The sequence below is a fragment of the Callionymus lyra genome, chromosome 5 (genome assembly GCF_982586985.1).
Source record: "Callionymus lyra chromosome 5, fCalLyr1.hap1.1, whole genome shotgun sequence".
Classification (NCBI taxonomy): Eukaryota; Metazoa; Chordata; class Actinopteri; order Syngnathiformes; family Callionymidae; genus Callionymus; species Callionymus lyra.
The window spans coordinates 7,736,325-7,755,696 of NC_141822.1; the positions used below are offsets into that span (position 1 = coordinate 7,736,325).

The window sequence follows — 19,372 nt, forward strand, 5'->3', positions numbered from 1 at the left end:
AAAAAATATTGAGGGTCAAGGTGAAGAGGCCAGAGGCCTGAAAACAAATATATTTGTGGTATCCCTTGTGTTGTATCAGGGTCAAGGTGACCCGAAGGCCCGAAAAACAAGTGTGTTTGTGGTATCCCTTGTGTTATCTCAGGGTCAAAGTGACCCAAAGGCCTGAAAACAATTGTGTTTGTGGTATCCCTTGTGTTATCTCAGGGTCAAGGTGACCAAAATGCCTGAAAACAAATGTGTTTGTGGTATCACTTGTGTTCTCTCAGGGTTAAAGTGACCCAAAGACCCGAAAAAATGTGTCTGTGGTATCCCTTGTGTTATCTCAGGGTCAAGGTGACCCAAAGGCCCGAAAAATAAATGTGTTCTAACTATCCCTTGTGTTATCTCAGGGTCAAAGTGACCCAAAGGCCTAAAAAACAAACGTGTTTGTGGTATCCCTTGTGTTGTCTCTGGGTCAAGATGACATTTGTTTTTGGGCCTTCGGGTCACCTTGACCCTAATTTCACTTCTCTGAGCAACAATACAAAAAAGTCTTACTCAGTGGACGAGTGACCCTTTTCGTCTAGAAACACGGAGTCATCTTCTGATTGGTCGGTGAGGAGGTCACATGGCAGAATACAGGAAGAGTCTGCGATCTCCTGGACGGGGGCGATGCTGGGCCGCCGGCTTCCGGTCCCGTTCACCGTGGGCGGGACCAGCTTGGCCCCGTGAGCGTCTGGAGGGCTGGTGTTCTGCAGGTCCATGGCCACCGTTCCTGTCGGCGACAGAACAGACGCTCAAGACCGTCCAGGGGTTCTGGTTCTGGTCCGGTTCTGCTCACCCATGCTGGCGATGATGCTGTGCACGGGAAGCTGCGAGGGTCCGTCATAAAGCCCCCCGGCCGGACGTCCCTTTCTCTCCTCCTGGTTGAAGATGAAGGCCGAGTTCTCCTCCTTGGTGATGTTGATGTAGTAGCAGGTGTCGGCGGCGGCCATGATGTGACGAGGGCCCGGGTTCAGGAGGATACTTTTGTTCTCCTCCCGCTTGATGCCGATCAAACACACCCCGTACCTGCAAACACCTCTGTTAATATTTATGGAAGGATGTCAGGGTTAAACTTTACATTTTTCTATTTAAATGTTTTTTTTTAAATCAGTGAATCATTATTTTCAATAATAATCAAAAGCAATCATTTCTATATTGGAAGTTACATTTCCATTTTTCAAAAATTGGATAAAAAAAATAAAACAATAATATATATATTTTTTAAACAAATAAACATTTGTACATTTTTTTTATTCTAATTCCAATTATTTAATAATTCATGTTCTAAATACATTATGTTTTCATTCTTAACCTTTTTAAATTCAATATAAAAAAGTTGGTAAAATCATTTAATCCTATTTAGAACATGTAGTAAAATGTTGTAGTTTTTTTTAAGCATTTAATAATTTATTTAAACTATTTATTTTCTATGAATTAATTTGATGATTCAATGTCAAAAGTTGAATTATTATTAAATAAAATTGTTTAGAAATTTAGAACATTTTCAAAACGAATGAAATGTTTGATATATTAATTACAAAATCTCAAAATTGATTTTCTGAAATAAATATTGATTTAATTCATAAAAAATGTTAGTATAATAATATATATTATAATATATATATATAATTAATTATTATTAAAAATTATTGTTTAGAAATTTAGAATATATTCAAAATGAATACATTTTCCTTGTGTTTGACATATTAATTACAAAATTTCCAAATTGATTTTCTGAAATAAATATTGTTTTAATTCATAAAAAAATGTTAGTATAGTAATATATATTATCATGAATAAAAAATATATATAGAATTAATTATTATTAAGAATAATTGTTTAGAAATTTTGAATATATTCAAAATGAATACATTTTCCTTGTGTTTGATATATTAATTACAAATGAATAGAGTCACCAGACAATACCTACTGAGTACTGATCCAACTTTCAGCCAATCATGGTGAAACTATTATAGCAACATTTTATATTGAATTAAAAAGACTACAAATTAAAATATATTGATTTTAGCAATTTAATTTTTGCATTATTGGAGTAAGAATATCAAATTCTATGTGTAAAAAAAAAAAAAGCATTTTCTTTAAAAAGTCAAAACAAATTTTAAATTATTGAATTAAAAAAACTAATTGAACCTTTTAATATAGAAATTCTTGAATTAAATTATTAGAAAAAATAAATATTTAAATGCTATAAAAAACAACAACATGTTATGTCAGCATTTTAAGTGGTTGATTTAAACATTCAATATTCTGGCACTGATTTACTTCCATAGGGTTTTTGCATCTCTAATACAATCCAGGTTTTACACAGGATATATATCAATATTGTCATCTGAAATCTTCTTTATTGACATTATATCTATTATCGTTATTCAAAACAATTATATTGTTTTAGGAGAAAAAACAGCTTAAAAATCCCTTCTATTCACTCACAAAGGAAGTGTTTTTTCACGTCGACTCTCCTTACGATCAAATTTCATTCTGCACATCAAACATTTTGCATTTAGTCAAAGTGTTTTGTTGATGCCTTTCATTTGACTAACAAATCCAGCTTCACATCCTGCGAGTAACAACCACACGACAGCCCAGCAAACAGAACCAGATAAGGATCTTGTCTGTGGACGCCTCAGCTATAAAAACTGTTCTTCCATCGAGTCCTGATCCGACGCCAGTCACAGCGAGACGTGGCCCCGGAACAGTAGATAAGAGGTGCGAGGGTCAGTGTTAGTCGTCCCATCTGTCACTTTTTCTCCTCTTTATTTAAAAAATCTCTTGCTTGCTCAGGAATACATCGATAAACGGTTCAGAGTAGATAACAAATGATGCATTTTTTGAGTCGACGTACTTTTTGTGCGCGTGAAACGAGGCGTAGGTGAAGCTCTTGCCGCTGTATTCTCCGAAAAACTTGCTGTCGCAGAGTTTGATGTGGTAGACCTCGTTCCCGGAGCAGCATCCGTACATCCTCTGCCAGTGCTCCGGAGACTGCTGGCCTTCCCTGCACACATGAAACACTGTTAAGAACCTTCATCAGCAGTGGATACAGTGTTAGAATATATGGTTTAAATACAGTGACTGTATGCTAGTACACACACATTCTTTATCTTTATCTTTAGACTTCGATTGTATCATCTTGTTCTTTCTCTTTATTTCTCTTTGTTCTTGTTCTTATTTTATTTTGATTTATTTTTTTATTAAAAAATGCTGTATTTGCTGTGGCTATCCGAAAAAAACAATTTCCCGAAGGAAACCTCCTGAGGGATCAATAAAGTTCTACCTTACCTTACCTTACACCAGAAGACTGATTTAAAGGTCAACTAATGTGTTGATGTAAGTGTGTGTTAAAGTGATCTTGACCTCTATTGTATCATCAGTGTGTGTTTGTACAAAACTCTATTTTCATTGAAATATTGACATTAGAAAAGGATCTTAAGCTCCGCCCCCTGAAAACGCTTTTTTTGTCTGGAGATGAAATCTTGTTTGACCATAACCACGCCCACTCTGCTGTTATTGGTAAAACATGTAGGTGTGTCACCGCTCATCATCAATCCCGGAATTCTCCACCTCCGAGGGACTCGTTGTATAAACAAAGCGGGGCGTGATCACAGCCGGCTGGAGGTGGAGTAAAGCCATTATTACGTCCTAATGGACTCTCGTAACCTCTCGTTCGCCCAGATTCCAGAGCAACTTTATAAAGTAATAAGTTGAAAACATGGTCATGATGATGTACTTACTTACTGTGTCTTGGAGAGAGAAAGATTTTAACATTTGTAACATGTGAGTTGACATTAGTTAACCTTTAATTAAATTATGTGATTAATATAAAGTATGTGGTTAAGTGAATGTTATTACACACTATAGCTCAGTAATTTTCCGTCATGAAGACAGATTATTTACCAAGATCCAGAATCTGGAAATATCATAGTTATATTATATACGATAATTCAGTTTAGTACATTTATATGGAATAAAAACGAATGAATGGAAGTAGAGAAATCCTTCACCTCAGCAACATAAAAAAAATATATATATAATGAACGTGACCTCGACTCACGGTCGTTGCTTTATTTCTTGATGGAAAATAATTCGTATCGTCCTTGACGACGAAGCCTCAACAGCCATAAACATCTTCAGTCTGGTGTGAAACGACATCCGTTCGTACACAAACTGCTCTCCTATATGATCTCGTACCAGTGCTGTCGCGACACCTCTGAAGCAAAAGTACAAAATCCCACAGTGGGTTCCGAGTCTTTTCGGCTGGTGTATAAAACCATCAGGTTACATCTTGTGTTTTGACTTTTTTCGCACTTGAAGCAACGCACGCCAGCTGTTCTGTTTTTGTCGCGTCCACCTTCATATTCAAAGAGTTTATCGAGCTCTCGGGAGGAAACGTTGAACTTTAAAGTAGAAATCAATGCCTCCCTCTGACCTGAAATCCCTTCTCGTGATCGGATTGGACTCTGAATCTGAACGGTTTCGTGAGACTCGTTGAGAGATGAACGTCAGCAGAAGCTGCAGGTGATGAACCTGTCATTGAATTCCTCTCACCGTCCACGTGACGTGTGCACCAGCAGGGTGACCAGCGTGGACGTGGCCGGACACACACAGTTCAGAGCCAACATGGCGTACTTGAATTCCTCCTCGCACACCACGTGATCTGAAAGTACATCAACAAACACAAGCTCAGTGATTCATTTCATTTGTCTCATAAATGTCTTTTTTTATTGACACCTCTTTATTCCCAAACATGATTTTGATTGTTTTCAAGTGATGTGCCGAGAGAAAAAAAATGGAGCGTGAAGAGAGAGTAATAAACAGCCTCCTCAAAAGCATAATAGACTTACGATACTTCTTAGAATAATACTATGGCACTTCACGGAGCAATACTACGGTGAACCGTAGTAAAAGTAATGCTAGGGTGACTTGTGGAGTAATACTATGGTGACTTTTGGAGTAATACTATGGTGACTCTTGGAATAATTCTATAGTGACTCTTGGAGTAATGCTATGGTGACTTTTGGAGTAATGCTATGGTGACTTTTGGAGTAATACTATGGTGACTTGTGAAGTAATGCTATGGTGACTTTTGGAGTAATGCTATGGTGACTTGTCGAGTAATACTATGGTGACTCGAGAAGTAATGCTATTGTGACTCGTGGAGTAATACTATGGTGACTTGTGAAGTAATGCTATGGTGACTTTTGGAGTAATACTATGGTGACTCGAGAAGTAATGCTATTGTGACTCGTGAAGTAATACTATGGTGACTTGTGAAGTAATGTTATTGTGACTTGTGGAGTAATACTTTGGTGACTCGAGAAGTAATGCTATTGTGACTCGTGGAGTAATACTATGGTGACTTGTGAAGTAATGCTATGGTGACTTTTGGAGTAATGCTATGGTGACTTGTCAAGTAATACTATGGTGACTCGAGAAGTAATGCTATTGTGACTCGTGGAGTAATACTACGGTTGCTTGTTGAGTAATGCTATGGTGACTCTTGGAGTAATGCTATGGTGACTTGTGGAGTAATACTATGTTGACTTGTGGAGTAATGTTATGGTGACTTGTGGAGTAATGCTATGGTGACTTGTGGAGTAATGCTATGGTGACCTGTGTAGTAATACTATGGTGATTCGAGTAGTAATGCTATTGTGACTAGTGGAGTAATACTACGGCTACTTGTTGAGTAATGCTATGGTGACTCTTGGAGTAATGCATGGAGTAATGCTATGGTGCCTTGTGGAGTAATTATATGCTGACTTGTGGAGTAATACTATGGTGACTTGTGGAGTAATACTATGCTGAATTGTGGAGTAATACTATCATGACTTGTGGAGTAATACTATGGTGACTTGTGGAGTAATGCTATGCTGACTTGTGGAGTAATACTATGGTGACTTGTGGAGTAATGCTATTGTGACTTGTGGAGTTATACTATGGTGACTTGTGGAGTAATGCTATGGTGACTTGTGGAGTAATACTATGGTGACTTGTGGAGTAATATTATGGTGACTTGTGGAGTAATACTATGGTGACTTGTGGAGTAATACTATGGTGACTTGTGGAGTAATACTATGGTGACTTGTGGAGTAATACTATGGGTGACTCATGGAATAATAATATAGCGCCTTACGGAGTTATACTATCGTCCCTCGCGGAGCAATAGTACGGTGCCATTGCGTCAGTTTTCGACCGAGGATGCTTTTTTACGCTAAGTGGAGTAGGTCCACTTTAGATCAAAGTACAAAGTAGTTAAAAGAATGTCAAAATGACCAAAAAAGGTAAGAGTTTAAGAAACCCGACAATTAAAATTGAATGAAAAAATGTAAAGTTCAAATGTTTAAAATGTAAAAAACAGATGAAATATATAATATATAAATATATATTATATAAACAATAGCGTGGCCTATGAAGGTAGACTTAAAGAACCTTACTATCACAATAACCTAAAACTACAAATGAAGATACTTCACTTCATCATTTTCTTTTAAACCCCAAAACTGAGTCTCACCTGCAAATTTAACGTGAAACTTGTTCTCAGGTTTGAGGATCTGCACGTAGAGAGGACAGTTGGGAGCGAAGTCCTTCACCGCCCAGGCTCTCAGGATGGTCTGGTGGTCCTGTGGGGGAAACACAAGAACAACACATTAATCTCATCTAATGAAAGAGTGACTGACGGCTGTAATGAGATTTTCAAAGCAAAACAAAAACTGTTCTCACCGCTGCCATACGATCCACTTCGTTACGACTGCTGAGGATGAAACAGGCCTCGGCGTCATCCATCCTGCGGACGTGAAGTCATACGTGACACATGCGGTTTTTATACTTTAACTCAATACTCTCTCTGAAGCACCTTTGGTCATATATTTATGTACATCCTCAGACGCTCTATATCGTGCAGCGGGACTCGTCACAGTCGGGGGTGTAGAATCCAAAACAGGCGTGGGAGGATTTTGAAATGTTTCCAGACTGCCGGTCTACTTCTAATTACTTCGTCAAAAATATGTATAGTGTCAATCAAAGTAAGCCCCGTCTATTCTCAGTCGGGGCTTCATAGGAGAGCTTTATTTCTGCTAAATGGATCTGTTGTTCTCAAGAGATTGTGTTTCTTTAATGTCCTTTAATCCATTTCTCTCGTTCGGTTCCTGATACATCGTCATCGCGAACTCAATTACACATGACAAAATGTATATTTAACAAAATGTATATTTAATAAACTATCACAGGAAGTACGAGTCTGGTACTTTAATTAAACATATTCATTATCCCTGTTTTTGTCCTCCTTTATCAACAACTCACCGATAAATATTTTCCTTTCAAATAATTTTTACTGTTATTGTAAATCTTTGTCTCTTATCTTATCTTAAACACCGACATCTTCATTTCAACATTCGTCTACTTTGGTTTGAACCAACCTTCCTGCGACACAAATACAACGACTGATTTTTAACTTATTTGTTTGTGGCACCGTCCAAAATGCTTCGGTACTAGCGAGTATTGAAACATGCTTTTCGGCGCCAACTTTTGCTGATTAAAACTTGATCATGTGTGGAATTTGCTGACTATAAAATTGTGTAACTGACAAAGGCAGTAAAACATCAGATTAATTTGTCTTGTCTTGCAGTGAAAATTAATCGTTTTTTTTCTCTGCAAGAAAAATATCAAAAGTGTAGGGAGTAGGCTGCGACGCAGTGCACCGGCTCACCACCAGGAGCGCTACAATACAATCCTATCTATCGGCTTGAAACCTCAAATTGAACAGGTCAATTTATAATACTGTGTGTCGAGCTTTTAATTTATTTTAACGTAAACAATAACAGTCGTCTTTTCAAGGAGGAAGCTTATCAATTTAGAAGAGATACTTGAATGATTACAGCGCAATAATAAATGTACACGACATGAAATCTGTGGTTGTTCATGAGTGACATTAATGAGCAGAAAAGCAAAGTGAGGAAGTAATATTTGTAGAGAGCTTTTTTTAGACCAGGGTCACAAAGCGCTTAAACAATTAAAACAATAGTCAATAAAATATATATTTAATAGGTCAAGGCAAAACCGAAACAAATGAAAAGCCTGCACGAATCTAGTAGTTTATAAAAGTTTCATCAACATTAAAAGGTTTAATTTAACATTTAAAATGTTGAAACTTTTAATAGTTTTTTATTAATTTAATTCAAACATTTCTTTATGGAAATATTGATTTTCTTTTAATTTTTATAATAGAACAACAAAAAAAAAGAAGAAAACTTCAACCAATCATATGACGTAGAAGCAAACTTTTTCGGAGCTCTGTGCTTGTTTGCTAATGTCTGGTGACACTATTACACATTAACATTTTTATATTGAATTAAAACGTCTACAGATGAAAAAATATCGAATTTAGATTATTCATTTTTGAATTATTGGAAATAGAATATCAAACTCTATGTGTAAAAGTAAATTAATGAATAAAAAAAAGTATATGAATTAAGATTTTCTTTTTAAACAATCTTTCCGTATAGAAACGATTGAATTGAATTATTTAAAAAACACATTTCAACTAAAAATGTGACATATTTCCACAGCAGTGACTGGATTGTAAAAAATTTAGTGAAGGTAGGGAATTCACAAGCAACAGTTTTTAGTTAATAAATCTAAAAACCTTCCTCTTTCATCTGGTTCTCCCCGTGAGGAAGCGTAGACAGAATATGTCTCTGGTTTATTTATACCGAGGATTATCCGAGGAAGGATTTGTTCATATAATGGATCAGCAAACACCCAAACACAGCTAATCCAGTTCGTCTTTTTACATTTTCAAAAACAATCTTAAAAATAGAATTGTTTTTTTGAAGAGGTTTTTTTTTTTCCTCCAGATCTAACGAACTCCGTTCGAGGACTCACTTGGCTCGCAACAGGTCCTGGTCCTTGAGAACGGACCCCTGCAGATAGATGACCCGCTGGGACCACAGAGGGATCTGGAGAACTCGGCGCACCTGCAGGTCCATGTCGCTCGGGCACAGGATCACCACGTAGTAATCCTTAAATCACACACATGATGAGCATTGGAGCTTCAAAAAACACACCATGATGGAGAGAATACCTGGAGCCTGGGATGGGCGTAGAACTCGTTGAGAAAGTCCATGAGCAGGTCTATCTTCAGAGCGCTGACGCACAAGACCACGTGCTTCTCCGTCTGGGCTCGGTGTCGGCTGTAGTTCCCTCCGGACTTCTGTCTCTCCATCCACAGGTAGATCAGCTCCTCGAACTGTCACGGGGGTCGAAGGTTAAACACCGGGGCGAAGAGGACTCTTTTTGGGGGGTTCTTCTTCTTCTTCTTCTCACCTGCAGGGGCAGCACCACCAGGGCCACGCAGATCATGATGACCACCAGCAGCTGCGACGGCCAGATCCGAGGGGTGACGTCTCCGAAGCCCACGGTGGAGAAGGTGACGATGCAGAAGTAGAAGGAGTTGAAGAGCGTGAGGTTCCTGCCGGCTCGCTCCAGGTGCTGGATTCCACAGGTTCTGCAGGAGGAACGTCGGTTTGAGACAAAGTCACGGTGTTTAGCAAAGTATAAAAGTTAGTCCAGCACAGAGATATATATGGAAGTAAATCACTGCCATAATATTTAACATTTTTAATTCAGTTCTTATTGAATAATTCAGTTCAATTACTTGTTTATTGAACGGTTGAATTTGTTTTGTTTAAATAAGTGAATAATAAATTGAATTTTCGAAAATTGAAAAATATTTTTTTTACTCATATTCTCATTCGAATAATTCAAAAATAAATGTTCTAAATTCAATATTTTTAAATTTATAGCCTTTTAAATTCGATAAAATACAATACAATGCTATAATAGTGCCACTAGTTGATCAAACTCTAAGCCAATCATGTAGCTCGGTACTCCTTTGGTTGAATAAAAAAAGTTTTATATTTAATTCAAAAGATATTTAAAAAAAAAAAAATTGTATTTAGAGATTTTTTTTGTGATTTATTTAAAATAGAATATCATTCTATGAGCAAAACGTTTTTTTTGGTTTTTTTTAAATATGTAAACAAATTCAACCTTTCAATATAAAAAATATTTTATCATTATCCTTTTTCAATTACATGCTTTTTTAAATATATATATATATATTTCATTAAAAAAATTAAAATAAAAGTTTCACAATTAAATGATGGCACTGAGATACTTCCATTGAACTATTTTTTAATCATTGAAATTATAAAGTAAAAAAAAATCTAATTATTTACAAATATTACAAATTCAAGCTTTCATACATTTCAAGTTTTACAAAAATATTGAATTCAATTATTTAATAAAAATAGGTAAACGCTTAAAAAACATTTCAGTGAAACAGCGAATATTATAAATAATTAAATATGATCAATAATTAAATACACTTCCATATAATTGGATAAATGAGGCAGAAATAAGAATTAATTAATTAATTAAATAAAGTGATTAATTTACTTACGCACGTTCACATAGAAGCTACTTTCATAATAAACATGAAACATTAATGACATTAAATTAAAGCTCAGATCATTAAAAGCAACAAAAACATCTCATGAAAACGACGTCATTCATTCATGAGTCATTAGCATTCGAACAATCCTTGCTTCTGATTGGCTCGTCTCTGCAGGTAAGACATCGGGTATTATTTGTCAGAAGTTAACGTGTCCCTCTCTTCATCTGCTACCTAATGTGTTACCGTGGCAACCGCAAAAAGAGCGCCGCTGTAGCGCGTTGCTAACCGCAAGATACTGTTTATCAATTTGATAAAGCAGCACTGAGGAGGAACACAGCTCAATTCAGGGGTTCAATTATTTGCAGAGAACACGAGGAGGGGAGTCGCTGTGGAATTGTAATGGCCCCTAAAAACAACTTCAGTTGAATTATGAAAAGGAAAATATGTTTCACAACATAACTGCACAAGTATTACTGCAGTCATTTTATCCGAAAAGAGACACTTTGGTCATTATTTGGTGCTTAAAGCACGAAGAAAATTAGATATAAATCTCATTAACAATGATAATAATAACATGGAATTGGTTCAATCAATTATATTTATCCCTTTCAGAAATACATATGCAGTGAAGAGGGTCGTTCACCTTGACCCTGAGACAACACAAGGGATACCACAAACACATTTGACTTCAGGCTTGCGAGTTTCATTGACCCAGAGACAACTCAATTCAAAAAAATGTTTCAGTAAGTGCAAACAAACAAGCAAAAAAAACACCAAAAAAACACAATACACATATATAGTAGTAAGAAAAATAAATATAGATAATAAAACAAAATATGGAATGGGTGGGAATTTTTTTTTGCGTGTTTGTTTGCACTTACTGTTCCCTTGTGTGTGTTGTTTTGTGTGTTTTTTGTTTGATCATAAAAATGTATAGTATAAATTAAAGTTTAAAAAATAAAATGTGTTTCAACATTTGAAATGTTAATTTATTGGCACTGACATATTTCCGTATAATTACATTAGGTTTTTATATGAATTTTATTCTAAATATTCTAATAAACCTATGATTTGTTGTATTTATAATTAATATTTTAAATATATATATATATATAAAATAGCCTTTAGCTTTTTAATTAATGACAGTTATGCTCTTATATCCCCCGGACTACAGACGAAAATGAAAGCATCCATCAAACCCCCGGAATGTTCGTTCAACTAAATGTTTTCATGCGACGAGAGAAAATGCATCTGTTGGCGACGATGACTCACCCGGTGAAGACCAGACACAGCAGTGTGCAGATGAGGATCAGGACCTGGTTGAACATGGCCGAGTTGGTTCTCTGGATCGCTCTGTGCACGTCGTTCTGGAAGGTAATAATACAGTGACCACATGTTTTAAGAAAAACTACTCAAAAATATTATGATTTAATGATTTAATTTAACATTTAAAATGTTTAAACTTGTTGTTTTTTTTGTATTAAAATGGTGTTGTTTTTTAAGGCATTGATTATATTTTTCAACTATTTATTTCAATCATTTGTATATTGAAAAGTTAAATTAGTTTTTTCAAGATTTTCCTTTAAACATTTAACTATTAATATATATATATATATACAGTTTATATATATAACTTTTTATTAGAATTTTCTTAGCCTTTTAAAATCAACATAAAAATGTTCAAGTATACACTGTATATCCAGTATATAACTTTAAATTATTATAATAATTTAATATTATAATAATTATAATTAACCAAATTAAAATCGTTGAATTTAACATTTTCTTTTTTGAATTATTAAAATTAGAATATCAAACTTTTTTTTTTTTTTAATCATTTGAAAATGTTTTAAATTCAAATATTTAAAAAAACATCTAATTCAAAGTTTTAATAAAGAAATGATTTAATAAAATTTATCAAAAATATTCCAATGGTTGAAAAAACAACATTTCAATAACAAAATTCAAAGTTTGTTGTGTGTTATTTATTAAACACTGATATACTTCCATACAAACTTAGTGGTAAAAAGTAGGCGCAAGTTATTTTAATAAACCTTGAAAATAATACAATTCTGCCACTTTATACAAAGAATTAACTATTTATTTCAATCATTTGTATATTGAAAAGTTAAATTAGTTTTTTGAAGATTTTCATTTAAACATTTAAATATTAAAAAAAATATTGTTTTTTAAATGTATAGAGAATTTAATATATATATACAGTTTATATATATATAACTTTTTATTAGAATTTTCTTAGCCTTTTAAAATCAACATAAAAATGTTCAAGTATACACTGTATATCCAGTATATAACTTTAAATTATTATAATAATTTAATATTATAATAATTATAATTAACCAAATTAAAATCGTGAATTTAACATTTTCTTTTTTGAATTATTAAAATTAGAATATCAAACTTTTTTTTTTTTTTAATCATTTGAAAACATTTTTTTAAATTCAAATATTTAAAAAACATCTAATTCAAAGTTTTAATAAAGAAATGATTTAATTAAATTTATCAAAAACATTCCAATGGTTGAAAAAACAAAATTTCAATAACAAAATTCAAAGTTTGTTGTGTGTTATTTATTAAACACTGATATACTTCCATACAAACTTAGTGGTTAAAAGTAAACGCAAACGATTTTATTAAACCTTGAAAATAATAAAATTCTGCCACTTTATACAAAGAATTAACCTTGAACATCCTTAAAGTAGAATTAAAATCGAGATAATGAACTAAAAAGCTAAAATGCTACAAAAACATTAGCTACAAGTCTTCAAAATGGCTGCTCTCCTCCGACTAAGTTACTTTAGAAATGTAAAAGATAGAAACAAACTTACTATCATGTTCTCCAGCGCACATTTGGCCAGCCAGCAGTTGAGGAACACAGGGATGAAAATGTTCCGTATCGACGGCCAAAAGATCTGAGATATAAAAGTAAATAAATGTATTAGCATTAGACTGCTAAAAGCGCTACGTAGCATGCTACAACGGAAATAGCTAGCATTTCCTTAGCCCCGTGGTGAGAGTTTCTCATCACACGTACATTTTTAATACAATATTATTAAAAAAAATGTTTTAAAACATGATTATAGAGATTTAATCCTATTGTTGTTAGAAAACAGTTTTCAAACTAGTGTAAAATAAGACAAAGCAGTTTAAAATGATGGGAAGAGAGATTAAAAAAAGTACTTCTTACAAGAACATGCGTCTTATTGATCGGACAAAAAAATAAACAACCGGTTTGCTCTGGAAAAACAGTGATTATTTCTTGAGTTTGTTTTTTTTATCTCACAATTGATTTCTTCAGACTAGCAGGGAAATAGAAAGAGAAGAAAGATGTTTTGAAGAATCAACAAGAGGGGGGAATATTTTATACATTGTATGTAAACATCCGCCTATACCAGGTAAAAAAAAAAATTTTGGAAGATGGAGTAACCCGTTAAATTTAGAATAGAAAGGAGGAGATAAGAGAGTAGATTTAGGTGAATTATGGGTCTTAAAAATATTCAGAAATCATCATTTTTTGTTTTATTTTATCCTTGTATTTATTTATTTATGTCTTATGTATGTCTTGTATGTATTTATTTGATTGTTTTTACATGTATTCATTGATGGATGTGTTATTACTGCCATCCATCTATCCATCCATCTTTCCATCTATCTTTCATCTATCATCCATCTTTCCATCTATGTTTCCTCTATCCATCCATCCATCCATCCATCTATCTTTCCATCCATTCATCTGTCTTTAATCTATACATCCATTTATCCATCTATCATTCATCTATCCATCCATCCATCCATCTTTCCATCTATCTTTTCATCCATCCATCCATCCGTCTTTCATCTATCCATCTGTCTTTCATCCATCCATCTATTTATCCATCCACCTATCCATCTATCATCCATCTTTCATCTATCCAGCCACCATCCATCCATCTTTCCATCTATCTTTCCATCCATCCATCTGTCTTTCATCTATCCATCTGTCTTTCATCTATCCATCTATTTATCCATCCATCTATCCATCTATCTTTAATCCATCCATCCATTCATCCATCTTTCCATCTATCTTTCCATCGATCCATCTGTCTTTCATCCATCCATCTATTTATCCATCCATCTATCCATCTATCATCCATCTTTCCATGTATCTTTCATCCATCCATCTTTCCATCTATCTTTCCATTGATCCATTTGTCTTTCATCCATCCATCTATTTATCCATCCATCTATCATCCATCTTTCCATCTATCTTTCATTTATCCAGCCACCATCCATCCATCATTCATCTATTCAATTCAATTCAATTTTATTTAAAGTGTCTTATCATAACAAAGTTATCTCAGGACACTATATAGTTGAAGTAAGACTATAGTTGATTAAGGAAAAATAGATCCCAGCAATTCAACAAAGAGCAAGAAGCGAAACACTGTACAGTGAGCTATGGCGAGGAAAAACTTCCTTTTAGAAGAAACCTCGAGCGGAACCAGACTCATTGTTGACGGCCTGCCGCTTGGACCGGCTGGGAGGAAGGATGGGGGGGTAGACAGGGAGATCTATCTTTCTATCTATCCATTCATCCATCTTTCCATCTTTCCATCTATCCATCTATCCATCTATCCATCTATCCATCTATCATCAATCATCAATCATCTATCATCTATCAATCCATCCATCCATCCATCCATCCGTCCATCTCTCTAAAAACCTACAATTTATAAATATAGATCATTTTATATAAGTTGTGTTTATTGGTAAGATGTGATTCGTATCACGATACAGGGGCAACGATACGATATATTGTAATACTGTAGGAACAACGATTTACTGAGTTTACAGAGTTTGAATTTGATCATTTTACTTACAGTAAAAACTGTAAGAGCATAGTTAACACAACCCACTGTTACATGCTTAGGCCTGGTATCAATTGAACATTAACTCCAAAAAGGAACAGATTCTCCTGAAAATAAACCCAACTTTTTGTCCACATGAGTGTAAGGAAATGACAACTTTACTGTAATCAATCATGTAGATTTAACACACATTTCAAATAGTCACTTGATTAACTGATTATCTTTCATATTAAATAATCATTTTCTTGCATTGCATTCACTGACTGCAACAACTCAGGTCACAAAGCCTTTCACACACCGAGAAAGGAACACAAAATCCCCACAACTTGGTGCCGTGACCCGGATCAATGCATGGAAGGCAATTATGCTGACCATTATACCACGGTGAGTGGAAAGTAGATATATTTGCTATTTTATAATTGGTGTGATTAAGAACATCTCCTGCTGTTGCGGTGCTCCATCGTCACAGCTGCTCCACAAACGTTCCTGTGAAGTCTATCAGACAGAAACGGTGACGACCCGTTCACAGGAACCTGCCTCGAGCGCAGCTTAAAGTCACCGTCGGAGGGAAGTACGCGGGTCACGAGACAGTGTTGCCATGACGTTTACCGTGATGATGAAAGGAACCGTGTTGATCATCTCCAGCAGGAACGACACCTGGAACATCTGCTCCCAAATGTTTCCCTGAGAGAAAAAAAAACCACAAGAACATTGTAGAGACGAGTCGACACGGTGTCACGACTCTTGGCCGCTTCACTTCTCCAGTCGTCGCTCGCCGCCCTCACATTTACGAGAGGTTCAGGGTAATTACGGCACTTTTGGATTGTCGGTCTCGAGTCGGACGCACACTGTTGTGTGTGGTAAGTGTGTGCGTTTGTACCTTGTAGCTCAGGTACATCAACAACATGGTCTCCAGGAAACTAATGATGGCGACGATAACCTGGAGGGAGGAGAAGAGAGGATGCAGTCGGTTAATGATTTTGTGTGTAGTAATGTTGTGTGTTGTTGTGCGGCGCGGCTACACATATCAATAGAATAATTCCCTCAGTGGAGACACTCATTTTCTTGTATGGATTCCGGCTTGTAAGTGTCAACAAAAGTATATTTTATTCAATATTATTCATAGAGAGAAATTGATCAGCCTAGGAAAGATCGATGATGTAATTTCCTGTCTGTTACTTATAGTTACTTATATATGGAGGTTCAATCAGAGCCACAAATTCCAGATTTACTCATTTTTTTTAATTCAATAAAAATTTAACCGCTGAAACTAAGAGGTTAAAAAAACCCAGCGTTACATTCAAATACCTCCATACTGCTCGTGTGTAACGGCCATCTTGTATTGAAGCCTCGACATTAAGTTTCTTTCCTCATAGAAACACATCACAAGTGTCAGTGCAGAGATCAAGGAAGCTAGAATAGCAGCATCAGCTAAAAACAAACTTAAAATATAGACTTGTCTTTCTGGAACAATTCCAGGCTTCAAGGCTTCAATCCAAGAGGGACGTTACAGACGAGCAGTATGGAGGTATATTTATGTTTTCAAGTGTCTTTTTGTACACAAATATTTATTTATTAACATGTCTTTTCAGTCTATTTAAAGGAATCAATCTGTAAATCATTAATAAAAAATAAAAACTTTGAATTTTGGACATTTTAATGACAATTAAGGTCTTATTTTCATGAATACTCTTAACCTCTTTCTGTAAAAAACCTGTAAACTCAAAGGTAATTTAATTGTTGAAGAGCAGAATGAATGTAAAGCAGTTTGAAGACAGTGACGTTTGAAGAAGGACAGATGGTTTGGATACTTGAAGAGAAGAATCAGTGTGAGTTTCACTTGCAGTGAGAACCTTGTGATGATCTTCTCGGAATAATGAAGGACAAGAAACCTTTGTTAAAATATACAAATATATATTTTTTAATGATTTGAAAAACAAAACAAATAAATATATATATATAAATATACTATTCTATAATTTGATTATATAGTTTTAGATTAAGGTCTTTTTCTAGAGGAGGGCCAAATCAGACGAGCAGGGGCTAAGTTTCAACATTCAACACAAATAAAATAAATGAATAAAAGTTACTTTATTTTCATCCAGTTTAAAAAAAAAGAAGTTCTTTTTGAAAAGACGGAAATAGAAATGTGCAGCTTCACTTTGTGGTATTTTCAGATAACACATGATAACTCAAGGGTTAAATTATTTTGTCTTAAAATTATGAATTTGTATTTTTACGTTCTCTAGTCGAGAATACAGTTCATCACAAATATCTTTGCTGTGCCTCAGTGCACTGCTTTACAGTACACTGTAAGACAGTGCACTTACTTGTGCAGTGCTCAAATTTGGAGAGGGTAGTAGTACTGTCTCAAATCAAACACTACCAAAACTGTAAATGACTCAACAAGCTTCTTCTTCTACTACTTCTTAACGTTAATTGCAAACAGTCGTTGAAACACAATCATCGACACTTGACAACGATTTTCTCCAATTGAAACCAGTTATTAAGTTGTGTTTCATTGTGTTATTACTGTTGTTGTGTTGTTTCGTGGTAAAATAAGTGTTTTCCTGAGACAGTATCTGCTCCGAAGACGTGTCGTCAGTGACGTAGCTTCAGTTCAGCGTCATCTACGTCACTAAGATGGAGGTCGTTGAGGGTGGAAAGTGTCCATCGATCCACACTCAACTTTCCGGCCAATTGAGTGCTCATTGCGCACTACATTTTCACACACTGCTCAAAATCTTAAGTGTAAATGCAGAAGTTTGCGAATTGGGTACACACCACTGTACTTGTTGACATGCCTGCTTTAGTTATTAAAGTAAGATTAAAGTAAGAAAACTGGTCCAAATCCAAAGTTAAACAACACAAAAATACTTTTAAAAAAGTATATGATCCTGACTATTATAATTTAATACGTATTTTAATTAAGAAAATAATACATTATTAAAACTCACTTAATCGATCAAAACCTGATCATGATTTCGTTACATTAACAACTTACTTGAATGGCCCAGACCGGCAGCTTCCTGTCCACCCAAAATATCAGCTCCCTTGAAAGAGAAGCAACACAAATATCATCTTATATCACAGGTCATGTGACGCACAACAGGATCCAGTCACAACCACTTCCTGGCAGGAAAAGAACAGTTATCGTCGTACGATCCAATTACCGCTCGACGTCCCGCCAGGTGGAGTAACGACGCGAAGTGAGAAGGAAATACGCCGTAGATTAACTGCTGCGAGTGTTTCTCTCGCAACGTAATGATTTCCACTGAACGACCGCGTTAAGAGAAGGACCTCCTGCTGCTTCTCACCAGTTTATTTCACGCTCCTGCACCGAGCCGTTCCACTGACAGTCCACGCTGTGGAACCAAGAGAGAGAACGAGGTTCATTACACCTGAGATGCTGCTGCACATGTTTCCAACCATTTGTTGTTGCCACTGGGGGCGCTGTGCTGGCCCGAGCCGCCCGGGTTGTCCGTCACCACTCGTATGATGTACAGCAGACACGTGAGCAGCTTCAGCGAGAAGTTGAAGACTCGGATGCGAAGGCCTGACGACAGGAGACACATTCAGGGGGAGATATATGGACGTCGGATCTGCAGCGTCGAGGAGAAATTGTGCGCAACGAACAGAAGCGTAACTGCTCCCAGACCAGCCATCTTCTTTGTACCGACGCCGTGATTGGCTGAAAGTTTGATCCAGCAGCTCGGTGCTGTTTTGGTGGAACTACTATACTGACTATATTCAAGTTATAGTTTTTTAAACTTATTTTGTTATCATTGGTTATGATTTAAAATGTTTAATAATTAATTAAGAAAATATTCCCATTCTTCTGTAGTATTATTCAGTGAGGCTACTGACTGCTTCGGAGCCTCTCAGAGTAATACTATAGAGCCTTGCGGAGTAATAATACAGAGCCTTGTGCAGTAATACTACAGACTCTCACATAGCAACACTACAAAGTCTCGTGGAATAATAGAACGAAGCCTCAAGGAGTAATATT

General features: G+C 35.4%; 1 protein-coding gene across 5 annotated transcripts in view; it reads right to left on the reverse strand.

The window, feature by feature from the left end:
* Positions 1-19,372, reverse strand: part of LOC148079204 (potassium channel subfamily T member 2-like) — a 63,549-nt gene that overhangs the window by 21,145 nt on the left and 23,032 nt on the right. For all 5 annotated transcript variants that reach the window (XM_087790680.1, XM_087790677.1, XM_087790676.1 and 2 more), the window contains 16 exons: positions 18,793-18,919; positions 18,681-18,728; positions 18,368-18,416; positions 16,244-16,303; positions 15,973-16,047; positions 13,345-13,428; positions 11,768-11,862; positions 9,364-9,544; positions 9,122-9,286; positions 8,923-9,059; positions 6,763-6,826; positions 6,554-6,662; positions 4,588-4,696; positions 2,888-3,037; positions 821-1,050; positions 538-754 (listed from right to left, as the gene is read on the reverse strand). In XM_087790680.1, coding sequence (XP_087646806.1) covers positions 538-754; positions 821-1,050; positions 2,888-3,037; positions 4,588-4,696; positions 6,554-6,662; positions 6,763-6,826; positions 8,923-9,059; positions 9,122-9,286; positions 9,364-9,544; positions 11,768-11,862; positions 13,345-13,428; positions 15,973-16,047; positions 16,244-16,303; positions 18,368-18,416; positions 18,681-18,728; positions 18,793-18,919 — 1,900 coding nt within the window. The remainder of the gene's footprint in view (positions 1-537; positions 755-820; positions 1,051-2,887; positions 3,038-4,587; positions 4,697-6,553; positions 6,663-6,762; positions 6,827-8,922; positions 9,060-9,121; positions 9,287-9,363; positions 9,545-11,767; positions 11,863-13,344; positions 13,429-15,972; positions 16,048-16,243; positions 16,304-18,367; positions 18,417-18,680; positions 18,729-18,792; positions 18,920-19,372) is intronic.